This window comes from Artemia franciscana, chromosome 21, assembly GCF_032884065.1.
Source record: "Artemia franciscana chromosome 21, ASM3288406v1, whole genome shotgun sequence".
Taxonomy (NCBI): Eukaryota; Metazoa; Arthropoda; class Branchiopoda; order Anostraca; family Artemiidae; genus Artemia; species Artemia franciscana.
Window position 1 is genome coordinate 6,508,859 of NC_088883.1, and position 20,220 is coordinate 6,529,078.

Genomic DNA, 20,220 nt, shown 5'->3' on the forward strand with positions numbered 1-20,220 from the left:
CAGTGTCGTTGCATTGTGTTTGTAGTTTATTTAGATAACATTCGGTTCAGCTGAACAACGTTCAAGCGGGAACTGTATGATCAACCAATCAGAGTAAAGATGCAGAATCTCTTAGACATAATTTTTTTTAATTTCGAAAACATGAGAGCTTAAAACTACACTTTTCCTATTTGTATGGCGAATTCAGTAAACATAGTAAGACACAATATTAACAGAAAATACTTGGGAACAAATAAGTGTTTGTACAAACTTTTCAAGTCGATTTCTTGGTCAGGTGTAAAACTATGCCTCTACACCTTCTTCATCTGTTTAATTCACTTTACTTATCCGAATAATACTTGATAGACTTAAAATCATGTAAATATATAAGAATGCAATTTACCTAAAAAATATTTATACAGAACAAAGATATAGCACCAATTTAATTTATTCGCAACATTTATTTATTATTATAATTTAAGGAAAAACATGACATGAATAGCATATAAATAAATTAATATCACTGAACATATCCAAATCTTATATAGCCCCATTCTTGTGCCAAAGTAAATATATGATGGCAACACTGTTATAATCATTTTATCTTACTAGCACCTCAGAGCCATCTCCAGTTCTTTTAGATCTTTTTAAAATATTTTCATCCGATATTGTCTTTTTATCATATACCTGTCCAAAGAAGGAGAAGAAATCAATAAATAGTGTCGTTAAATTGGTTCTTTTCCCTCCAAGTTCGGCTGTCCTGTAGTCTTGGGGAAATGTATGATGGAAGTTATGCCAACCTTCTCCCATTGCGAGAATAGCAACAAGCTTGTTTTCTGCTGGTGCAATATATCTATAATAAAATCGTTGAATATAAAACAGAGACTGGAAACTGGAAAATAATCGCTGGAAACTAAAAAGGGTCTCTGAAAAAAAAGAGCTTCAAAGTAATAAAAGCTTCATAGAAGAAAAACAAGTATCGCCGCAGAGTACCACTAGTGGTTTTAATTCTAGAAGATTTAGAAGGTGGAGCAAAATTTTGAAAATCTCGAGATGGGGCGGGGGCAAATTGGTAATTATTTTAGTTTCTAACGCCATGTTTCAATGAAAATATATCCAAAATATATTTCTCAAAATCCAAGGTGGGGGCAAAAAAAATTCTTGAGACATATACAATCCTTATGCCACAGAATGCCACCTCACACCGACACAGAGGCATAAATCTGCGATGCTTTCTCGTCTATTTTTATCTTCAAGGCGTTAGATTTTTAAGCTCCTTGCGAGTAGGAAGGACTCATTTCCCAATTTACGAAAAATGAGAGAAAGCCGCAAAGAATCTAAGATAAGATTTGGTTGGCCACGATTAAATATTATTTTGAAGTATCTAATAAAGGGGATGTTAGAATGGAGGATATAATTAGGGGAGGCAATATACAAGGCTCGGCAAAATATACGGTAAGGATAGAAAAAATAAACATACCCCCCCCCCCCCTCACATCTAGCACTAGTTACAATAGTTTTTGTGGGTGTGGATGCAATGGGCTTTTGTTGCCGGATACCCTAATTAGCTTGATGTGTCCATCTATAATTATTATAATAATGAGTGCTACGGGACAGCTAGGTTTAACTCGTAACTCCCAGAGTTTCTAGGTGCCGTTTCATCAGCCAATTAAGGCCGCTAACAGTTGTTCATGGTTCCCACCCCTATCGCTCTTTCTAGTTTATCGCTCTTTCTAGTTTATCGCTTTCTCGGTTTATCGCTCTTTCTAGTAGTGTTTTTTCTTGCTCAGTCATTTCATTTTGTCTAGTGATGTTTAGCTATTAAAAAAAAAACAGATATTTCTGACTTTTATTACAATGTTTCTAAAATTTCAGAAATAATGCAAAAAATCAATGCAAATGCCCACAAACGTTCGGTTCAGAATAGAGTTAGAGCTGGTGTTTTCTTTTTATGGAGACAGTCTGCAAAGGATGAACTTATGTATTGCCGTAAAAAGTACAATTTAATTTTGTTTTCGTTCCGTGACTTTTCCCTTAAACACCCACTATCTTCCTGATAAGATTATTTAACTCGGTTAAAGAGATGAGACAGATTATTATATAATCGAACCACGTTCATTTAAAGTATCAGATTCAAGGGATCATAACCTATATCATAGATCAAGAGGCTTTAGGGATAGGTGGGATTCCCCCCTGCTCCCTGCAATATTTTCGATGAGTCGGTAAAATCATGAACGAAAAGCAGCGTATCTATGCTGGTCTCATTATTTAAAATTTATAATGTGATCATAAGATGAATCAAAGAAGACGGAAATAGTGACATGACAACTATCAAAATGTCAAACTACCTTGTTTTCGATCGATATCGCCAATTCGATATTGCAATCGAAATGTCGAACACAAACTACTAGTTGTGTGTTCACTCTGTAAATGCAGCAATATTACCGACTCAATTTCAAAATTTGTGAAAAAGATGAATTTGCTAATTAATGATGGAATAGCGGAAATAGATGATATTACTGACACAGTATTTGCAACTTTCTACTAAATTGTACCAAAAGTACCTTTCTATTAACTGTACTAAAAACATTGAACCTTTCTAATAAATTGTATTAAAATTGTACCATTATTCAAAGAGGGAGATCCAAAAGATTTTACTAACTGTAAACCAGTTTCATTACTGCCAACTTTTTCAAGAGTGATGAAGAAATTAATATAAGTGAGAGTAAATAGTTTTTTTTAGTAAGAATGGATTTTATTTTTAAAAATCAGTTTGATTTTCATTAAGGTTATTCTGCAGAGGATTCTATCCACTTCCTTACTACAACAGTAAATAATGACCTTGATAGTAAACTTAAAGTTGGTTCAGTGTTTCTAGATGTATCAAAGGTGTTTGATACTTGTGACCATTTGATCTTATTGAAGAAACTAGAAAATTGAGGCATTCACGAAAATGCGCTGCGACTTTTTGCTTCTTATCTTACATTATTTACTTATAATCTTACAAGATTATCTTACCTTGTGAAGTTGATGGTCCATCAATAGATCATAAAGAAAGATATGGAGTCCCACAGGGATCCTCCTTGGGACCACTATTGCTTGCATATATGTAAATGACCTGAACTTAGCACTTGGTGGGCTGAATATTGGAGTCGGAAGGGACCAAAGACAAAGGGCCCTAATCAAGCTTTATTGCTGTTTGCAGATGATACATGTCTTAAGGTGGCAGAATTGAATTACTAAATTGAATTAATTTGAATAACAGAAATTGAATTACTAATTATGACAAGATATAGTATGCCAAGGATAGACTTACTACCACCTAAAGCTGAAGGTTAATCACCTAAAGCTGAATCATAAGAAATCTCAATGGGTAATTTTTTCTAGATCGCCAGATTATTATCCTTGGTTAAAGAAATTAAATGTCAGATCCTACCGTATGGAGTGTGTACCGTCTGTGAAATATCTTGGTGTTATAGTGAATGAGACTCTTAGTTTCTCAAAGTACATACAATGTATATCATCTAAAATTGCTCAGAATGTAGGGATTCAGAAAAATTTGAAATGTTTTTACCTAGTTAATATGCTTAGATTGATATATTTTTCTATTGTCCACCGTTATTTGATTTATTGTTGCTCGGTGGGGCCATCTACTTTGCAAACACATTTGAAGTCATTATGCGCTCTCCAAAGTTCGGCGATTCGGGTTCTTATTAATTGTGATAATTGTATATTAGCTAGATATGGTTATAAAAAAAAAAATGTATATTTTACTGATTTCAGGTATTTTTAATTTTAATAAGGCTCTATTTATGTTTGATATATTGTATAAATATGCACCTGAATGTTTGGTTGGTGTGTTTGAGAGAGATCAGCCTGAATATGAGACAAGGAATTCGTTAGCAATTAGAAAACAGATTAAAAGGTCTACAAGGTCTGCATTTTCAATTCACCATGCTCTTCCTTCTAAATGGGAGTCCATTCCTTATGATATAGTTCAAGAGACTGATAGGCCAACTTTTCGTGGGTTGCTTGGGGACCATTGTTTTGGTATTTATGATTTATGTTATATATATATCTATATATATAAAAATAAGTTGTTTGTCTGTGGGTCTGTCGAGTGACGTCATGTCATCATGTCGTCATGAAGTTAGTTGTCATGTTTGTTATGACGATGACGTCATTAAAAGTATTTAAGAAAATCGTTCAAAGACAAATTTTTAATTGTAAGAAGATCGTGGACGGAAAAATGTTTAATTGTAAAATGACTGAAGAACCTACAATGGCAACAGCCGACGAAGCTGCTCAAAGAGTCTATGCCAAAAAACTTGCGGCTGATAGAGAAAGTAAGAAAAGAAAGCGTGCCGAGGAATCACAAGAACAGCAAGAAAACAGGCCTGCGGCTAAAGAACGCAAAACCGCAGAGTTAGATGAAAATCCACCTAGACAGCGAGAGTCAAAACATATCAAAACTGAAAATGATAGCGATGATGATTGGGTTTGGGATTTTGACTTGGATAAGGTCATCAATGCCTACCAGATTTTAGTTAAAAAAACAAAGGTTCGGCGATATGTATTTCATAGTGTCGCTGAAAAATAAAGAAGAAAAAGAAAACTGAAAAAAGAAAAAAGGTAAAAAACTAAAAAAAACTAAAAAGAAAAAACACTCAAAGAGAAATTACAGACCGGGACACAAATGACGACCGGGACAGAGGGAATATAAATGACGACCGGGACACTCAAAGAGAAATTACAGACTGGGATACCGGGACATAGGGAATATAAATGACGACCAGGACACAGGTATTTAAGAATATCGTTCAAAGACAAATTTTTAATTGTAAGAAGATCGTTGAAAGAGAAATTTAAAATTGTAAAATGACTGAAGAACCTACAATGGCAACACCCGAGGAAACTGCTCAAAACGAATGTATTCAAGCCGAAGTAGCTGAGTTGGTAAAGCGTTATGTTTCAGGTTCTAGGTCCGAGAGGCTCCAGGTTTGAACCTTGGCTTTAGCATTAATACAAAAGAAGAATAAAACTAAAAAAGGTAAAAACTACAAAAAAAAACTAAAATGAAAATACTTAAAAAACTAAAAAAGCTAAAAAACTAAGAAAAAAAAACAAAAAAAGGTAAAAAACTAAAAACTAAAAAAGAAAAAAAAACTAAAAAAACTAAAAAAAAGGTAAAAACTACAAAAAAACTAAAAAGAAAAAAAAACTAAAAACCAAAAAAAAAACTAAAAAAAAACTAAAAACTGAAAAAGAAAAAAAAACTAAAAAAGGAAAAAAACTGAAAATAAAGGAGAAAAAGAAAACTAAAAGCCGGGACACAGGGAATATAAATGACGACCGGGACACTCAAAGAGAAATTACAGACTGGGACACTGGAACACAAATAACGACCGGGAGATATAAATGACGACCGGAACACTCAAAGATAAATTACAGACCGGGACACCGGGACACAAATGACGACCGGGACACAGGGAATATAAATGACGAACGGGACGTTCAAAGAGAAATTACAGACTGGGACACTGGGACACAAATGACGACCGGGATACTGGGAATATAAATGACGACCGGGACACAGGGAATGTTCGATTAGCAATCACCATCAACAAAGCTCAAGGGCAATCATTAGAATAATGAGGTATAGATCTGAATACGGATTGTTTTTCCCATGTACAATTTTATGTTGCATGTTCAAGAGTCGGTAAACCTGACAATCTATTTATATGCACAGACAATGGGACATCGAAGAATGTTGTATATTCGCAAGTTTTACGTAGTTAAAAACATATATATATCTATAACGAAAAGAGAAATCTTTTCTCTTTTATCTATATTCACAGGTGGGACACAGGGACACAACTACAATGGCGCGTAACTAATATGGCGCATAGCGACTTACGCGCGCGGGGGGGCTTGGGGGGGGGGGCGCGAAGCACCCCTATCAACTAGGTTTTGGGGTGGCGCGAAGCGCCACCCCAACAGTTAGTATATATTATATCATGAAAAGAGAAATCACCAATGCAACAGCACAAACACAAAAAAAAAAGAAAAAAAAAAGAAAAAAAAAGAGAGAGACAAGGAGAAAAGGAAGACCGCCCTCCCAAACCAGTGACCAATACAGACCAGCACCCGAATATATATATATATATATATATATATATATATATATATATATATATATATATATATATATATATATATATATATATATATATATATATATATATGGGTTCGACATATATATATATATATATATATATATATATATATATATATATATATATATATATATATATATATATATTTGATGTAAATATTCTTATTAGTTAAAAATACGGATTAAAATTTATACTTTTTCTATACACTTAAATTGTAATAGCTTACTAGATAAATTATTACTTATTTTGTTATAAACTAGTTAAAATCAAGTTCATTACTAGCCAAAATTTTTTTGAGGGAGGGGAACAATAGATTTTACCGAGTGGCTGGTCATTTTTACTGTCTGTAAATTGTGAATAATTAGAATAATGTCCGTTTCAAATACAATATGTAAAATCACTGAACGAGTCGGAAAAACCCACTACATTTAATGACTAAGATTCATTCGTAATCTTACATTCGTAAACATTCATTCGATGACATGTCAGTATTTTCGTGGCCTTTATTTATCCGAACATAGAATTTTAGTGGCGTCGAAAAAATTATAGCGCTTCGCTTCACGATTTCACCGACTTATTATTTTTACCGAGTAAACAAAACATTGGGGGGACGACCCCCCTTCCCACCCATATGTGACGGCCCTGCTTATAATAAAACCTTAATAATAAAATAGCTATATTGCTCGTATAGTAAATGCTTACTAATCTTATAATACCGTATTAAAATGCAACATATATTAAAAATTTAAAATTTGCATTAGAAAAGTCAATGCAAAATAAAATATTGTTGGAAGTTTTATTTCTTTCACATGTTTTTGCCCACTATGTATCCCTGTCACTGGCCTAATCTGGTTCAACATCCACATTTACGACCTTACCATATCCCTATACAATCGTTCATCACATTAAATTAAAGAGGTACATAAAACAGGACAGCTAACATTAGGCTTGACCGCAAACATGCTTAGGAAATATACTCAGGCCTTCGAGAATGCCCAGCAGAGGGCTACAGTGTTTGTCCTCAGCATTCACATAAAAAACATGAGGACCGTCTCAAATTTATAAAGTTGTCAGTTCTTACAGATAAGGCAAATGGGGTGATTCTTGTTCACACTGTCTCATTCTGGATTAGACTTTCTGAGCAGACCGTCATGATGAAAATATCAGCTCATTCAAGGCAGGTAGACGCAGCAAAGCAAGTTCAAAGCAGGAGAAGTTGAATGGGGGCCAAATCCGGGGACCACATCCAAACATAACAAATTCAAGCAGCCAGCAGGATTTCTACTATTCCTTTCTCTTGTTAGAAAGGTCTCTATTCCTTTTTCTTGCTAGAAAGTGCAATGAAAGCAAATTCCTGATAAAGTACGGAAAAAAGTTGACCTGTCTGTCGTTGAGAATAAACACCAGTCTAGCCATAATGAATCCACATCAAATCCACATTCAGGGGGATTAGGGAGCTTGGATCCCCCGAAATGTTTGTCCGACTCGTAAAAATGTAACAAAAAGAATATAAACAAATTTTGATAAATTTTAAAGTTGTTTCGCTTCCCCCGGAAAAAAAAAATCCTGGCTCAAATCCTGGTACACACAGCGATTCCCAGTCACCCAACTACCCCAGTCACTAAGTCACCCCAGGTGAAAGAAGGCATTATGGCTTGTATACAAAAAGAAATATACAGTAAATACTTAACTAAAACAAAATCATAGTTATCTCATAGCAACTTATTAAATAAACAAGCTAATTAAAATAAACTATATAGTAAAGTAAAACCTAAACTTTGTTATGATAACCGACTGGAGAAAAAACCAACTATAATAAAGCTGTTTAAATACAAAAGCTAATTTAAATAAAAACTTACTTATCGTAAGGTTTATTTCCCCACATATGTGCAAAGGAGTTGACCATCCACGTGACATTGAGAGTAAATACCAGTCTAGCAATAGCGGGTCCGAAATATGCTACCCAGTAAGACTCACCCCAGCAGATTGGGGGTATTACAGTTGGTAAAATGAAGCAGAAAAAAATCGCCAAAGGTTTGTAATGCCTAGAAGAAAAAAATACTCGAAATTTTATTAGCTATTGGTGTATTTTTGTGTGCACTGTGGTATTTTTGTGGGGAAGGTAGAATGATTTATCCTAGGGTATTGTGCAAGTGACAAGTTCTTATAAAACGTCAGGAAAATAAAACTTTCAGGGATGAATCTACAGACTAAAGTACGTCCTGGGAAGATATTTTGAAGTACCTATCTCCGCCCCATCTACCATAGAGGGCACAGACCTTCGATGAACTTTAAAAATCTTTGTTTTATTTGAGTGAAACCTTGCAAAATTGATGTAGTTCGATATGAGTATTTTCAGCTTCACAACTTTGCTCAATCCCAATTTATGAGGTTTCAAAGATCTGAAAACTTATTTCCCAAATTAAAAAAAACAACATTTATTTGGCTTAAAATTCTACTCAAATAATAGCAATTGCACTTTCAAAACCAGTAAAAAAAAGATACTGAAAACTGAAAACAAAGGTATAATTTTATTTTGCCAAAATTCCGATAGGTATAGACCTGTCAAGTAGGCAAGTTTCTAAGACATGGAAATCAGAAGATGGTTAACATAGCAGCTTGGCAATACCTTCCCGGAGTATGTTTTTGGCCCTGAATTCATTAATGGAAGTTTTACTTTCCTAACCTGACGACTTTCCAAGATAGCAAAAAGTAGCTTGTCTAGAATTTTCTTAACCTTCCTTAAGATTCATTTACATTAGATAACGTGAAAGTTTAGTTAATACCTTACGCATTCATAATAAAACTCCCTTAAAGGGCTAATTCTTTAATTGAAGGGCTAATTATGATAGGAAATTTTCCATCTACTTCTTCTTTTTGTTTGATGATTTGGAGACGCTAATGCATGTTTTCTATTTCAAAGCCTCTAGTAGCTGAGATTGAACTAATTATCAAGCGGAGGTCGTCTTCTATGAGTCTAATTGTTACTGACAACAATGTTTTAATAAATCATCATCATATAAGTCAAGTTTTTTAAATATTTATTGGTTAAATTATAAAGAACGAAGGACCTACCCCTAAATTTTGTATTCGGTTACAACTTCCTAATTCCTCCTCCCTCTAATAAGACAAACTTTCGGATATTCTGACTAGCAAATTTTTGGATATTCCAAAATTGGAATGAAGTAACCTTGTTTCCCTTTTCAACGATAACCATTGTAAATATTCCCAGACAATACCTTATCACTCAAGAATTTTAGACCTGAGAAAGCCAGTTTAATAGCCAAAAATACAAGTGACGGGTGACAGTAATGGACTTATTTAATTGGGGCTATATATTTGCAGATTAGGAGGGATGGGGAGTGAAGTATTTGAAACGCGTGAAGTTAGAAAATAATTCTTACTTCATAATATGCAGAATAGTTGTAGCTGACACAATTTGCAGGAGACCTGCTATACTTTGGCATAGTGGCAGAGGTGCCAATTGGGGGGGGGGGGTCAGGGGTGGGCATATGCCCACCCCAGATTTTACAGGGGGCCCAAGCTTCCACCGCAAAGGGCCCTTTGCCGGCCATAATTATCCATTATGTCCAACATAATCCATTCTGTTCAATTGATTTGAAATTACTGTACGCCTATTAATCAAAGAGCGTAATTACCTGACAACCCTTGGGGTAATTATGCTATTTGCTATTAATCATTGTAAACTTTGAAAGTAGGTTAGATTCATAATAAAATTCTCAAGGTCTGTCAAATGCCCATTTCCTTGGTGATTTTATTAGTATTATAAATTCTGAATTTTTGCAGTAATTCCTCTAAGTTGACAGATTAAAATAGGTCAGTTTCTGTCAAATGTTCCGATGTTTATTTCCTTGTTTTAGTGAATATAAGCCACCGTTTCAGATTACTCGAGTCAGTTCTTATTCTGTTTCTGTCCTCGTTTTATGTACATTTACTGTATCATATGTGCAAATAAACATTTTTATGCTCGACACATAAACCCTTATGAAAGTTAGAGACGCTTGACATCCTCTACCGGTCGAACCCCAAATTGTAGGCCGCCGCTACCATAAGACTTTAAAGACGAGAGCACAGAGAGAAGTAGAAGACTTTACATCATTAGGCCTATTAGCTTTTTAGTTAGGTAAATATAAAGGTATCAATAGCCATTGGCATTAGAACTCAAAAGATCACCAAGCATCTGAAACAATTTGTGACAACTTCGACGCTAGGAAAGAACTTCGTCCAATCCAGAAATCGGACTACTACTTTGGCGGATGATATGAAGCGAGAGTACTCCGAGGCTTTTGACCGTCAACTAGCCGAATTTGACAGAAGGTTCACATATAACTTGCCAGTGCTGAGCACACTCGAAGCCTTGGGTCCAAGCTCGACCAAGTTTATAGACACAGAGTTGCTCAAGCGTTTCTCTGCTCTTTACAGCGAGCTGGATATCGACGACATTCTTCTCGAATCCCAAGCTCGTATTGCCAAGTGCTTCTTGAGGGGGAAGGAGAAAAAGCCGGAAAACTTCCTAGACATTGTTGACCATCTTCAGGCATTACCAGTAGCTTACTCAGAAGTAATTAAAGTACTTCGTATTGCTGCCACACTTCCTGTGACAACAGCGAGCAATGAGCGTTTGTTTTCTAGCCTAGAAATAGTGAAAAACTACCTGCAGTCTACAACAGGAGACGATCGTCTCAGTCACCTCCTTTTGATGTTTGCAGAGAATGATTTAGTAAAAAATTGGACTACGACCAGCTTGTTGGCGATTTTGCAAAGATGAAACCTCGGCGGTTCCCTTTGTTACCTTGAGTGTTGTAATATTTTTTTTCTCTTGTTAATTTTTTTCCTTTTTGTAGATATATTTGATCTGAAAGATTTCTGCTGAAGGAAAACCGAGATTTTGGTTACAACCCTCAGCATGTTAATGAAGATTACTTTCACCGACGTATTGTTTACTTAAATAAGAAATTTTATAGCTGAGGAAGGCCAGCCTGTAGTCTGGTTAAATTTTTAACTTTCAGTTTAATCACTTAACCTCGTTGATTGTGATCTTCGATGTTATAATTAATTTTAGAGGTCAGTGTGGCTGAGTTCCACATTCAGTTACAGTACATATCCAAGCAACACACGGGTGCTGAAAATGCGTTTTTATTCAAAATATTCGATCGATGTACTGCCAAAACCCAAGAAAACATTTTTTTCTTACACGACACAAAGTGAGTTGGGGGGTGGGGCCAAGATGGAGTTCATGCCCACCCCAACATTTGGCCCAAATGGCGCCTCTGCATAGTGGGTGAAGCAGATGCTCGAGATTAGCAAATGAAAATGACGAAAGTCTGAAAGATTGGTTTTAAATACATATATATTTTTCAGCATGCAAGGAAATTATTTTTGAACGACAATTTTAAGGAATGTAATCGTTGAAACTGAAATGTTCATTTCGACGTTACATTTTTATTTTATTTCATTATTTATATCTGTTTTTATTTTTATATCTGTCTTTATATCTAAGTATCTATATTTCAAAGCTTTAACGTAATTTTTCTAGTAATTGTCGTATTTAGTAGCTCCTTATTGTTTGTTGTTAGTAGCTCCGTATAGGGGTGGGAGGATGTCATTAAGAAATATTTAAAGAAAATGAGAACTTTCTGGGAGAGTGTGAGGATGGAGGCTTTGAGTAGATTGGTGTGGAGGAGGAGCGTGCACAACTGTGCTCACCTCAGGTGACTTGGTGCTGCGGTGAGTTGTTAGTAGTAGTAGTAGCTATTGTTTATTGATTATCTCCTTCTTTTATTGGAGCTCCATATTAAGTAGCTCGTCATTGTTAGTAACTCCTTAATTTATTGTTACTCCTTATTGTAACTAATGTTCTTACAATACTGGAAAATCATTACTACTTATGGCAACCCAAAGTCGGAAGCTGGGACTTGAAATTAGACTTATACTTCTCATAGCTCATCATAGGTTGATTTATAACTATTATCGATTTTAATTTACAATTGGATTTGAAATGTAAAGCAGGAAACAGGAATAAACCATTCGGAAGCAGCAAAAAAAAGGAATTGCCAAACATAGAAAAGATTGACAAAGTATAGTAAAACGTACAAGACGGTTCTCGATTCTTACGGATCATAGAATAAAAACAGAAAAAAAAACAAATTCAAATATACCGATGAAAATGAAAAAAAAAGCATTTAAAAAAGGCTCTGTTATAATATTTAAAAAAAAAATTAAATCCTAATCCAAAAATTTAGTTCTGTTCATGATAAAAATTCTGTTGTAAAATAGGATGAATGATGAAAACTCTTGATAACTTCTTTAATGAAGAATAAACTTCTGACAGGTAGCGGTCTGTACGCAGGTATATAAAAATCCCAGTATTTCAAGGGGGCTGGAACCATCCTCTGTGTACCTGAATTTGGTGGTGTAACCATATTTATAGCTATCATGCTATAAATTACACGTTATTTCTTAGGATTAATAATACCTATATCATAAAGCTAAACCCTTACTCTGGATTTTTGTTCGGGGAAGAGATAGATTCGTTAAAAGCGTAAAAAGAAAGAAGAAAAAAAAATACAGCGATAGACATTACAGTTCCTACCAGAATAACCAGCGACACCAAGACTCGAACCCTTGTCCTAGTGGACAAGAGTTTTCAAGTCTGACGTGCTAGCCAATTGGCTTAGCAGGTGAAACTAAAAGCGAAAAACCATGGGACCTAATAAAAAAAGTTGTAAAAAATTGTGGAAAAACCACAGAATATATAATATATCAGGGACCTAATACTTTTCTCTGAATGGAAATAATTTTGTAAATACAACACCTATCGTTTCTGCTTGGCCTATAAGCCAAACCTGGACTCAGGATCTTAGTGTCACGGAAGGGATTCCAAATATAGCAATAGCCTGTATCAACTATTTATGCAATTAAAAAACAAGCTTAAAATATCAACTTGCTATTACTGTATACATTTACTTTAGAAAACTACTTTACTACTTAGTTACTACTTTAGAAAACGTACAACGGAATCGGTAAATATATATGAGTAAAAATTTTCGTTTTGAATGGTTCAAAAGGGGATTACTACAAGATTTGCAGTAATATTTTCCATACATTAGCTAGTCAAATAGTAACACTAACTAACAATAAGAAATTACTTGTAAATAAACAGTAACAGGTGATGAGCTAGTATCAAAGTTAGTGAATATAACTCATTATTGTAGTAAAATTGATAACAGTCACGAGCTTGTCAAGTTTTCGTGCTGCTTCTGCTCTCAAAATGATTCTTTATTAATTATTAAGTAGCTAATTAAATTTTTTTTAACAATTTCTAAAATTAATGATTTTTAATTATGTATTAAAAATTTTATGTTTTATAAATCATTTATTAATTTACAAATTACAAAGCCTCTACCAAAAGTAAAATTTAAAATTCTCAAACCTTGTCATAGTTTCTTTGGAAGCTATGACATGGTCTGAGAAATTTGAATATTATTTAAATATCATTTAGATTGCCTATATTTGCATTTTAATGATTTGTCCCTCCTTCCGGGAAAAATAGGTATAAACCAGACTGACAATAATACTTCAAGGGACTGCAAATGCACTACTTTCTTAAGACATATTCTCACTCCATTGGGGAAGAACTGCCCCTCACTTTGCCCCAAATGGTTGGTACAAAATGACATCTGACAATCTAATGGTTGGTATCTGACAATCTGCCATCTTTCATCCACGAAACGTGTTCTCTCATTATGGACCAGGTATGGGTTGTATGTAATTGAAAGTGTATATTTCTAGTTACTTTAAAATTATAAGTTACAAATTCGTATCTATATAAAATTATAATAACATAAAATGTAAAAAGTAAAATTATAATATTTTCATTATAAATTATAAATTGCTTAAAAAGATAAAAAAAAACTGACCAAGTGAATAAAATTGTCACCTGTAGCTGGTTCAAGACTTCTACCACTAACTAGCATTAAATGCTAACTGTATGATTTGTAAGTATAAGCAGTATAAATTGTTATTGTTAGTTAGGGTTACTATTTGACTAGCTACTGTATACAAAATATTGCTGCAAATATTGTACTAATTTCCTTTCGAAATGTATAAAGCGAAAATTTTTACTCATATTTATATTTGCCGATTCCGTTGTACGTTTTCTAAAGTAGTAACAACCGTTACTACAAAACGAACCAGTCAATTTTGTAGAGGAACGTAAAAGCACTATTTAAAGTTCAAAACACTTTTAGTTGAGGACAACCATAGTGTTTATCAAGACGGAAAAATCATAGCATATTTTTCTTCAGGGATTTCCAGTGATCTTGAAGCCAAAACTGGTACTCAAGATTTTAATTCAGGGAGTGGGGACTACATACATGGAAATAATTGATGATAAATGTTTTTACAATTAGAAAAAACGCTTAAATACATAAGCTATAGTGCTTACTGTTTTTGAAAACGTACAACTGGATCAGCTAGTAAGTCTGAATAATCTAGCTTCTTTCCTTTTGCTATGACATCTGGATGCTTTTTTGTTAGAAGCCAGCCAACGTGACTGAAGAAAAGACCACGAGTGGAATTGTGAGGGTCGGCATTCGATTCTGCAAACTTGTGATGAACTCGGTGATCTCTGGCCCATTCATAGATGTCATTCTAAAAAAATAAATGAAAATAAATAAATGAAATAAATAACATAAACATTCAGAAAATCGTACTTTTCTCAAAAGGATAAATTAGTTGGTAAATAAAGAAAAGCGTACAATCTTTGGGATTTCATGAGGAGTTACGAACTCAGAGTCTCACTGTACATACCAGGACCTAGCTCGGGTTTTTTTCCACAAGTAAAGGGCAGGGGATCGCAGTAAAAGATGCTCACGGTTTGTCTCCAATATATTAAAACTGAGTATGATTACGCTAACTTGTTTTTGATAGACAAAGCTGAGACAAAGCTTAAGGAGCTTAAGTCCTGTTTTACAAACGAACCTTAAAACACTGCCAGACACTTTTTTTTTACAATTACGCGCCTGTTCCAAAAATTTAAACATTTAGAACTACCGCATTTATGGTACACTGGATCAGAATGGACAGGAGATTCACCCCTACCCTACCTCAACTACGTATGATGTAGCCTATATGTAAAAAATTGGGGGGATAGCTCCTTTTTTTGTAGAAACGGTAGTTTTTAACTAAAAACGTAGACAATTTTAGAATTAAAATTAATGAAAAATTTTAGAAACGTAGAATTTTTTTTTAAATCGAAGCATTGGGATACTTAAAACTTGGTAGTAAAGAGAAAGGTGGGTCCAGGGTTAAAACATCTCTAACGTTTAAGACGGTCCTATTTTACTCGGTAAAACAAATTCATCTAAACCAGTTTGTCTTTCAATAAAGAAGCATCACTGCAGAAAATAAAACTTTAGCGTAAAAAGCTGAAGGTGGAATGGGGAAGCAGCCCCCTTGAATGTAAGAAATATTAAAAGATAAATCGAATAGCTAGAAACATGTTTTTTGGCAAATGAAAGTAAAGAGAGAAGTAAGAGTAATGACAGAATTATGGATCCGAAAAGGCCCATAGGGGGTAAACCCGAAGTTGCTAGTCCCCCAAGGCGTTATTACGTGTATCTGGGTCTTAGGTTTAGCATAGCGCACCTGTAACGGTAAAGTACACCTACATAATAGAGTGTTTTTACTTCTGCTTGTTACATAATAGTTTCTTTTTTTTTAAAACCTAGGACACCCCGTCAAATAAAGATTTCTAACATTGTTACGTAATAAAGTTTTCTTGGAAAACCCACAAGACCCCGCGAAATCAGGTTTTCTTTTCATTATTACGTTTAAAAACCTGCAAGGTTCCACCGTCAAGTAAGGGCATGGTCCTTACATCATCCCAATATTTTCATGCTTTTCCGCCATTTCGTTTCAGCTAACAAGGTATTTTTGCATCCATTTTCTATGAACCGAGCCGTTATAGAGATTATTGATTTTTTTGGGGAAGAGTTACAAAAGAACTTAAAAAAAAGTTATAACCCTAGAATAAAGAGTAGTGGAACTAGGGGGAAGTCAACAATTCCATACATAGGATAATTTTATCTTCATTCAAAGCTTCAATATAAAGTACGGTCAGCTGAGGAGGAGGGGGTTATCCATCTCATATATAGGATAATTTCTTTTTTAGGCTTTTACATCGTTTCTTACTAATATTTAAAAGGAAAATACTTATTCCAGCGAAAAGTAACATTGAGCACCCTTTTGCTCACTTTGGCGTTCAGCCTTCGTGCTTCAAGGCCACAGATGATCTGGCACTGTCACCACAGAATAGCTTGAATTCGGAACTTGAACTGTGTCGTACGAAGAGGGAAATAAGGAGCGCGAAATATATATATATATATATATATATATATATATATATATATATATATATATATATATATATATATATATATATATATATATATATATATATATATATATATATATATATATATATATATAAACATATAAAAATACAAATAGAAAACACAGAATAGTAAGCACATACAATACACTAACCGAGCAACAAACAAAAAAATAGAGAAGAGAGAGTAAAAAAATAACACAACAGAAAAAATATCATTAGCCGGTGATACGGACACGAAATTTTATTGTTATTACTTAAATATTATAATAGCAACAATAGCCAAAAATTGTCCTTGTCGGCAGAATGTCTAGGGCCAAACGAAATGCAGGTTATTCATAAGAAAAGATTTATCGGAAATAGGAACTTCTTGGGAGGGCGTAAAGACTGAGGCTTTGAATTTATTGGGATGGCGAAGGAGCTTGCGTAGCTGTGGTAGCCTTAGGCGGCTTAGTGCTGCAGTAAATTAGCGGTAGTAGTAGTAGCAATTAAAAATAGTTGAAGTAACTTAATAATTTTATGATAGTATAATAATCATATTAAATGTTATAATAACAATTATATTATTACTCATTGTTAATAAGTAACAATAATAAATAATAATAGGGTAATATTAAATCAATATAATTTACTGTCATTTTTTTCACTATGTTTTATATTTCATGTTGCTTTTTTTTCTTCTCATCTCTGCTTAGTCTCTGAATTCTTCTTTTCGTTTAAATTGAGGAAAAAATTGGTTGTACCCTATTTGGGATGGAATAGTAATGGCATATCATCGTGCTCAAAGTGAAAATGCCTATGTCACTTTTTGCTGGTTTTACCAGTGACAGAAAAAAATATAATCAATTTGCAGATACAGTTATTCTTTTGTTCAAGGATTTAAATTTAAATAAATTTGAAAAATTAACTAAGTAGTTCTTGTTGGTATGTAAGTTATATATTACGTGCATTGGTATGTACATATATTGAACATACATTGATATCTAGAATATAAGTGAATGAGCATTGGTATGTGCATATATTGTACATACTTTTGTGGGTACAAGCACATTGGTATGTAGTATATTCAAATAATATTTGTTATTCAAATGGTATTATAAATAACTAGCTTAGCCTACCCGTCGCCCATTGCTGCAATCCTAAAGGAAAGAAAATTCAAGGAAAATTCTACACCGGAAAACTCCTCTCCAAGGAAATTTTCCCCAAAAAATTCCCCCCACGGGAAATCCCCCGTTCCCCGCTAAAAATCCATCCTTCTTATTATTAACGATCATATTTTGAAATTTAGAAGTATTTTAAAAATTACCCCAAGAAATTTGCTCTCAAGGACCATTCTTCTTCAGACAGATCCCCTGTGGAAAATTCACTCCTCCCGACAATACCTCTTCTTTGGGGAATGGTGCATTAATCGAAGAACATGATAATGTGCTGAATCGATAAACACAAACATTGATTTTTTTGAAACGTCATGCTTTCCACAATAGACTTAATCCCTGACTCATTTACCATAAATTTGTATAAATTATCGAATTTATTTATTTTGATTACATATAAAAAAAAAGACGGAGAAAGATATGCGGACCAAACTCATTTTAATATGGAAAGTCCCCCTCTGACAATTTCCCCAGCAGAGAATGTGCTACACTTTTCATCTGATTTCCAAGAGAATTTAAGAAGTTGTTGAGTACACTCTTGTGAAGGATTTCCTTGGCTCTAGAGTTTATTCCAGACTGAATAAAGCCATATTTTACCCTACATTTACATATATCACCTAATTGACTTATTTTGATTATGTATGCAAAGAGTCAGAAAAAGATATGCAACTCAAATTCATTTTAATATGGAAAATCCACTAGCCGACAATCATCTCCCCCACGGAAAATTTCCCCCACAGGTATCTCTAACTTCATAACCACCATACTCAGAAAACTCATTTACCACACTATCATTACCAGAGGCCTTAATATTTTTTTTTTTATCCTTTTAGTGTTATCATTGATTCATCCTCACAAAGTAAATCTTCCTTCACTTCTGAAGCGTCACAAACTTTTTCATTCTTTTGCATATCATTTCCTTTAACCTTATCACAATTTAGCATATTCTCAGAATGTTCAGCACATGTCTCTTTAACAATTTCCTGACCACTAATTGAGGCCCCAATTATTTAGGATTTCAATGTTCTATACTATACAAGTCTTAGCAGATATGGACCTTGTAATCTGGAGTTCACCCAGCAGTACCTGTCCTGAAAGACGAGAAAAAGAAATAGCAAAACTTTTAATATTAAATTTAAAAAAAAAAATCTGGCAAAACAAGCATTTTCAAAAAAATTAATGCGGCCATTGATGCAAAAGCTTTAAACGACTTTTACACAACGTGCGTAACTTTTTATACATACTACTACCACCACTACTCGTAACCTCCTATGCTAAGTGGTTAATCTCTTTTACGGTAAGCTTATCCTTACACACATCCTTACACACTAACATAACCTAAAAAATCCATAAAACCGTCATTCCAAAATCGTCACTAGTAAACTATTTAAAAATTTAATATGTTGAATATACAAGTGGATTGAGTATGCGATGAAGCATAAAAGGCTTTAGAAAAAATTTACTAATCTATTTTTTTAAATTTATTAGCTTTTCATGAGGATTAAGACCGTGTCAAGGATTTTTGTTCGGGGGGGGGGTATAAAAAACTGAAAAACATCAAAAGTGCGTTTTATTCATTTTATTATATTTTTAAGAGTCGGGCAAACATTTCAGAGGGTTGGGGTTCAAACCCTTCTGCTGGATACGACCCTGATGAGAATATCACGTTTTGTTGTTACTAAGTTGACTTTTCACAACGTAACATAAGCTTGCGTAACGTGAAATTCTGTGTAGAGCTCGAGTATACTTGGCACTCTAAACTAAGGTGCATATGAATACACCATTACTCTCTGGACGACGACCCTAGCAGTCACGACTAAACTAATATGATTATAGTAGACAATCTACTTTTCCATTTTAGCAACTGCCTGATTCATGCAAAATTGTGTATGCAAAATAAAATTGCATTTGCAGTTAGTAAAACAGGTTTGCTGAGACAGATCTATGGTTCAACTTACTGTTTGCCAAAATATTTGCAATTTTTTGCTTGAAAATTACTGTGTTATTATACGTTTAAGGGTAGTAATTTAGTGGGGGCAGAGGGGTAATTGCATTCGTAGATTTTAAAAATACCATTTATGTATTTTCATTTTGAAAAATTGATATAAACCAAAAACACCACATTAAGAAAACAAAATCCTTGACCCCCCTTCTCCGACATTTTTGTAGATATACTTCACTGTAAGCACTCTTGTTATAATATCAGAAGTAGAAGTTGACGTAGAAGTAGAAGTAGAAGTATAACAGAAGTTGTTATAATATAATTTCTAGAATTTAAACTCTGAAGACTTTTATACAGCTATAGGGATACGACATGGGGCAGACCAACCATAACGGAGTAATTAAATTTTTGACCAGAGTAATCTACGAACTGTTCAGCTAAGCCAAATACCATTAAGATTACACCACAAGGATAAGCTTTCATTTAATGAATATGGGATCATATTCTGAGAGGAGTTATCAGACCTCGGACGAGTTTAAAAAAGAGTTGCCACAT

General features: G+C 34.0%; 2 protein-coding genes across 2 annotated transcripts in view; one reads left to right on the forward strand and one right to left on the reverse strand.

Annotated features, from left to right (window-relative positions):
* LOC136041046 (ubiquitin-like modifier-activating enzyme ATG7) overlaps nucleotides 1-20,220 on the forward strand; it is a 567,744-nt gene that overhangs the window by 349,509 nt on the left and 198,015 nt on the right. The gene's annotated exons all lie outside the window — the stretch shown is intronic.
* LOC136041049 (acyl-CoA Delta-9 desaturase-like) overlaps nucleotides 412-20,220 on the reverse strand; it is a 49,717-nt gene continuing 29,908 nt past the window's right edge. Inside the window, exons 4-6 of the mRNA XM_065725587.1 lie at nucleotides 14,623-14,828; nucleotides 8,015-8,200; nucleotides 412-832 (exon numbers count right to left, since the gene is read on the reverse strand). Of these exons, the coding sequence (XP_065581659.1) occupies nucleotides 580-832; nucleotides 8,015-8,200; nucleotides 14,623-14,828 (645 nt within the window). The 3' untranslated portion in view covers nucleotides 412-579. The remainder of the gene's footprint in view (nucleotides 833-8,014; nucleotides 8,201-14,622; nucleotides 14,829-20,220) is intronic.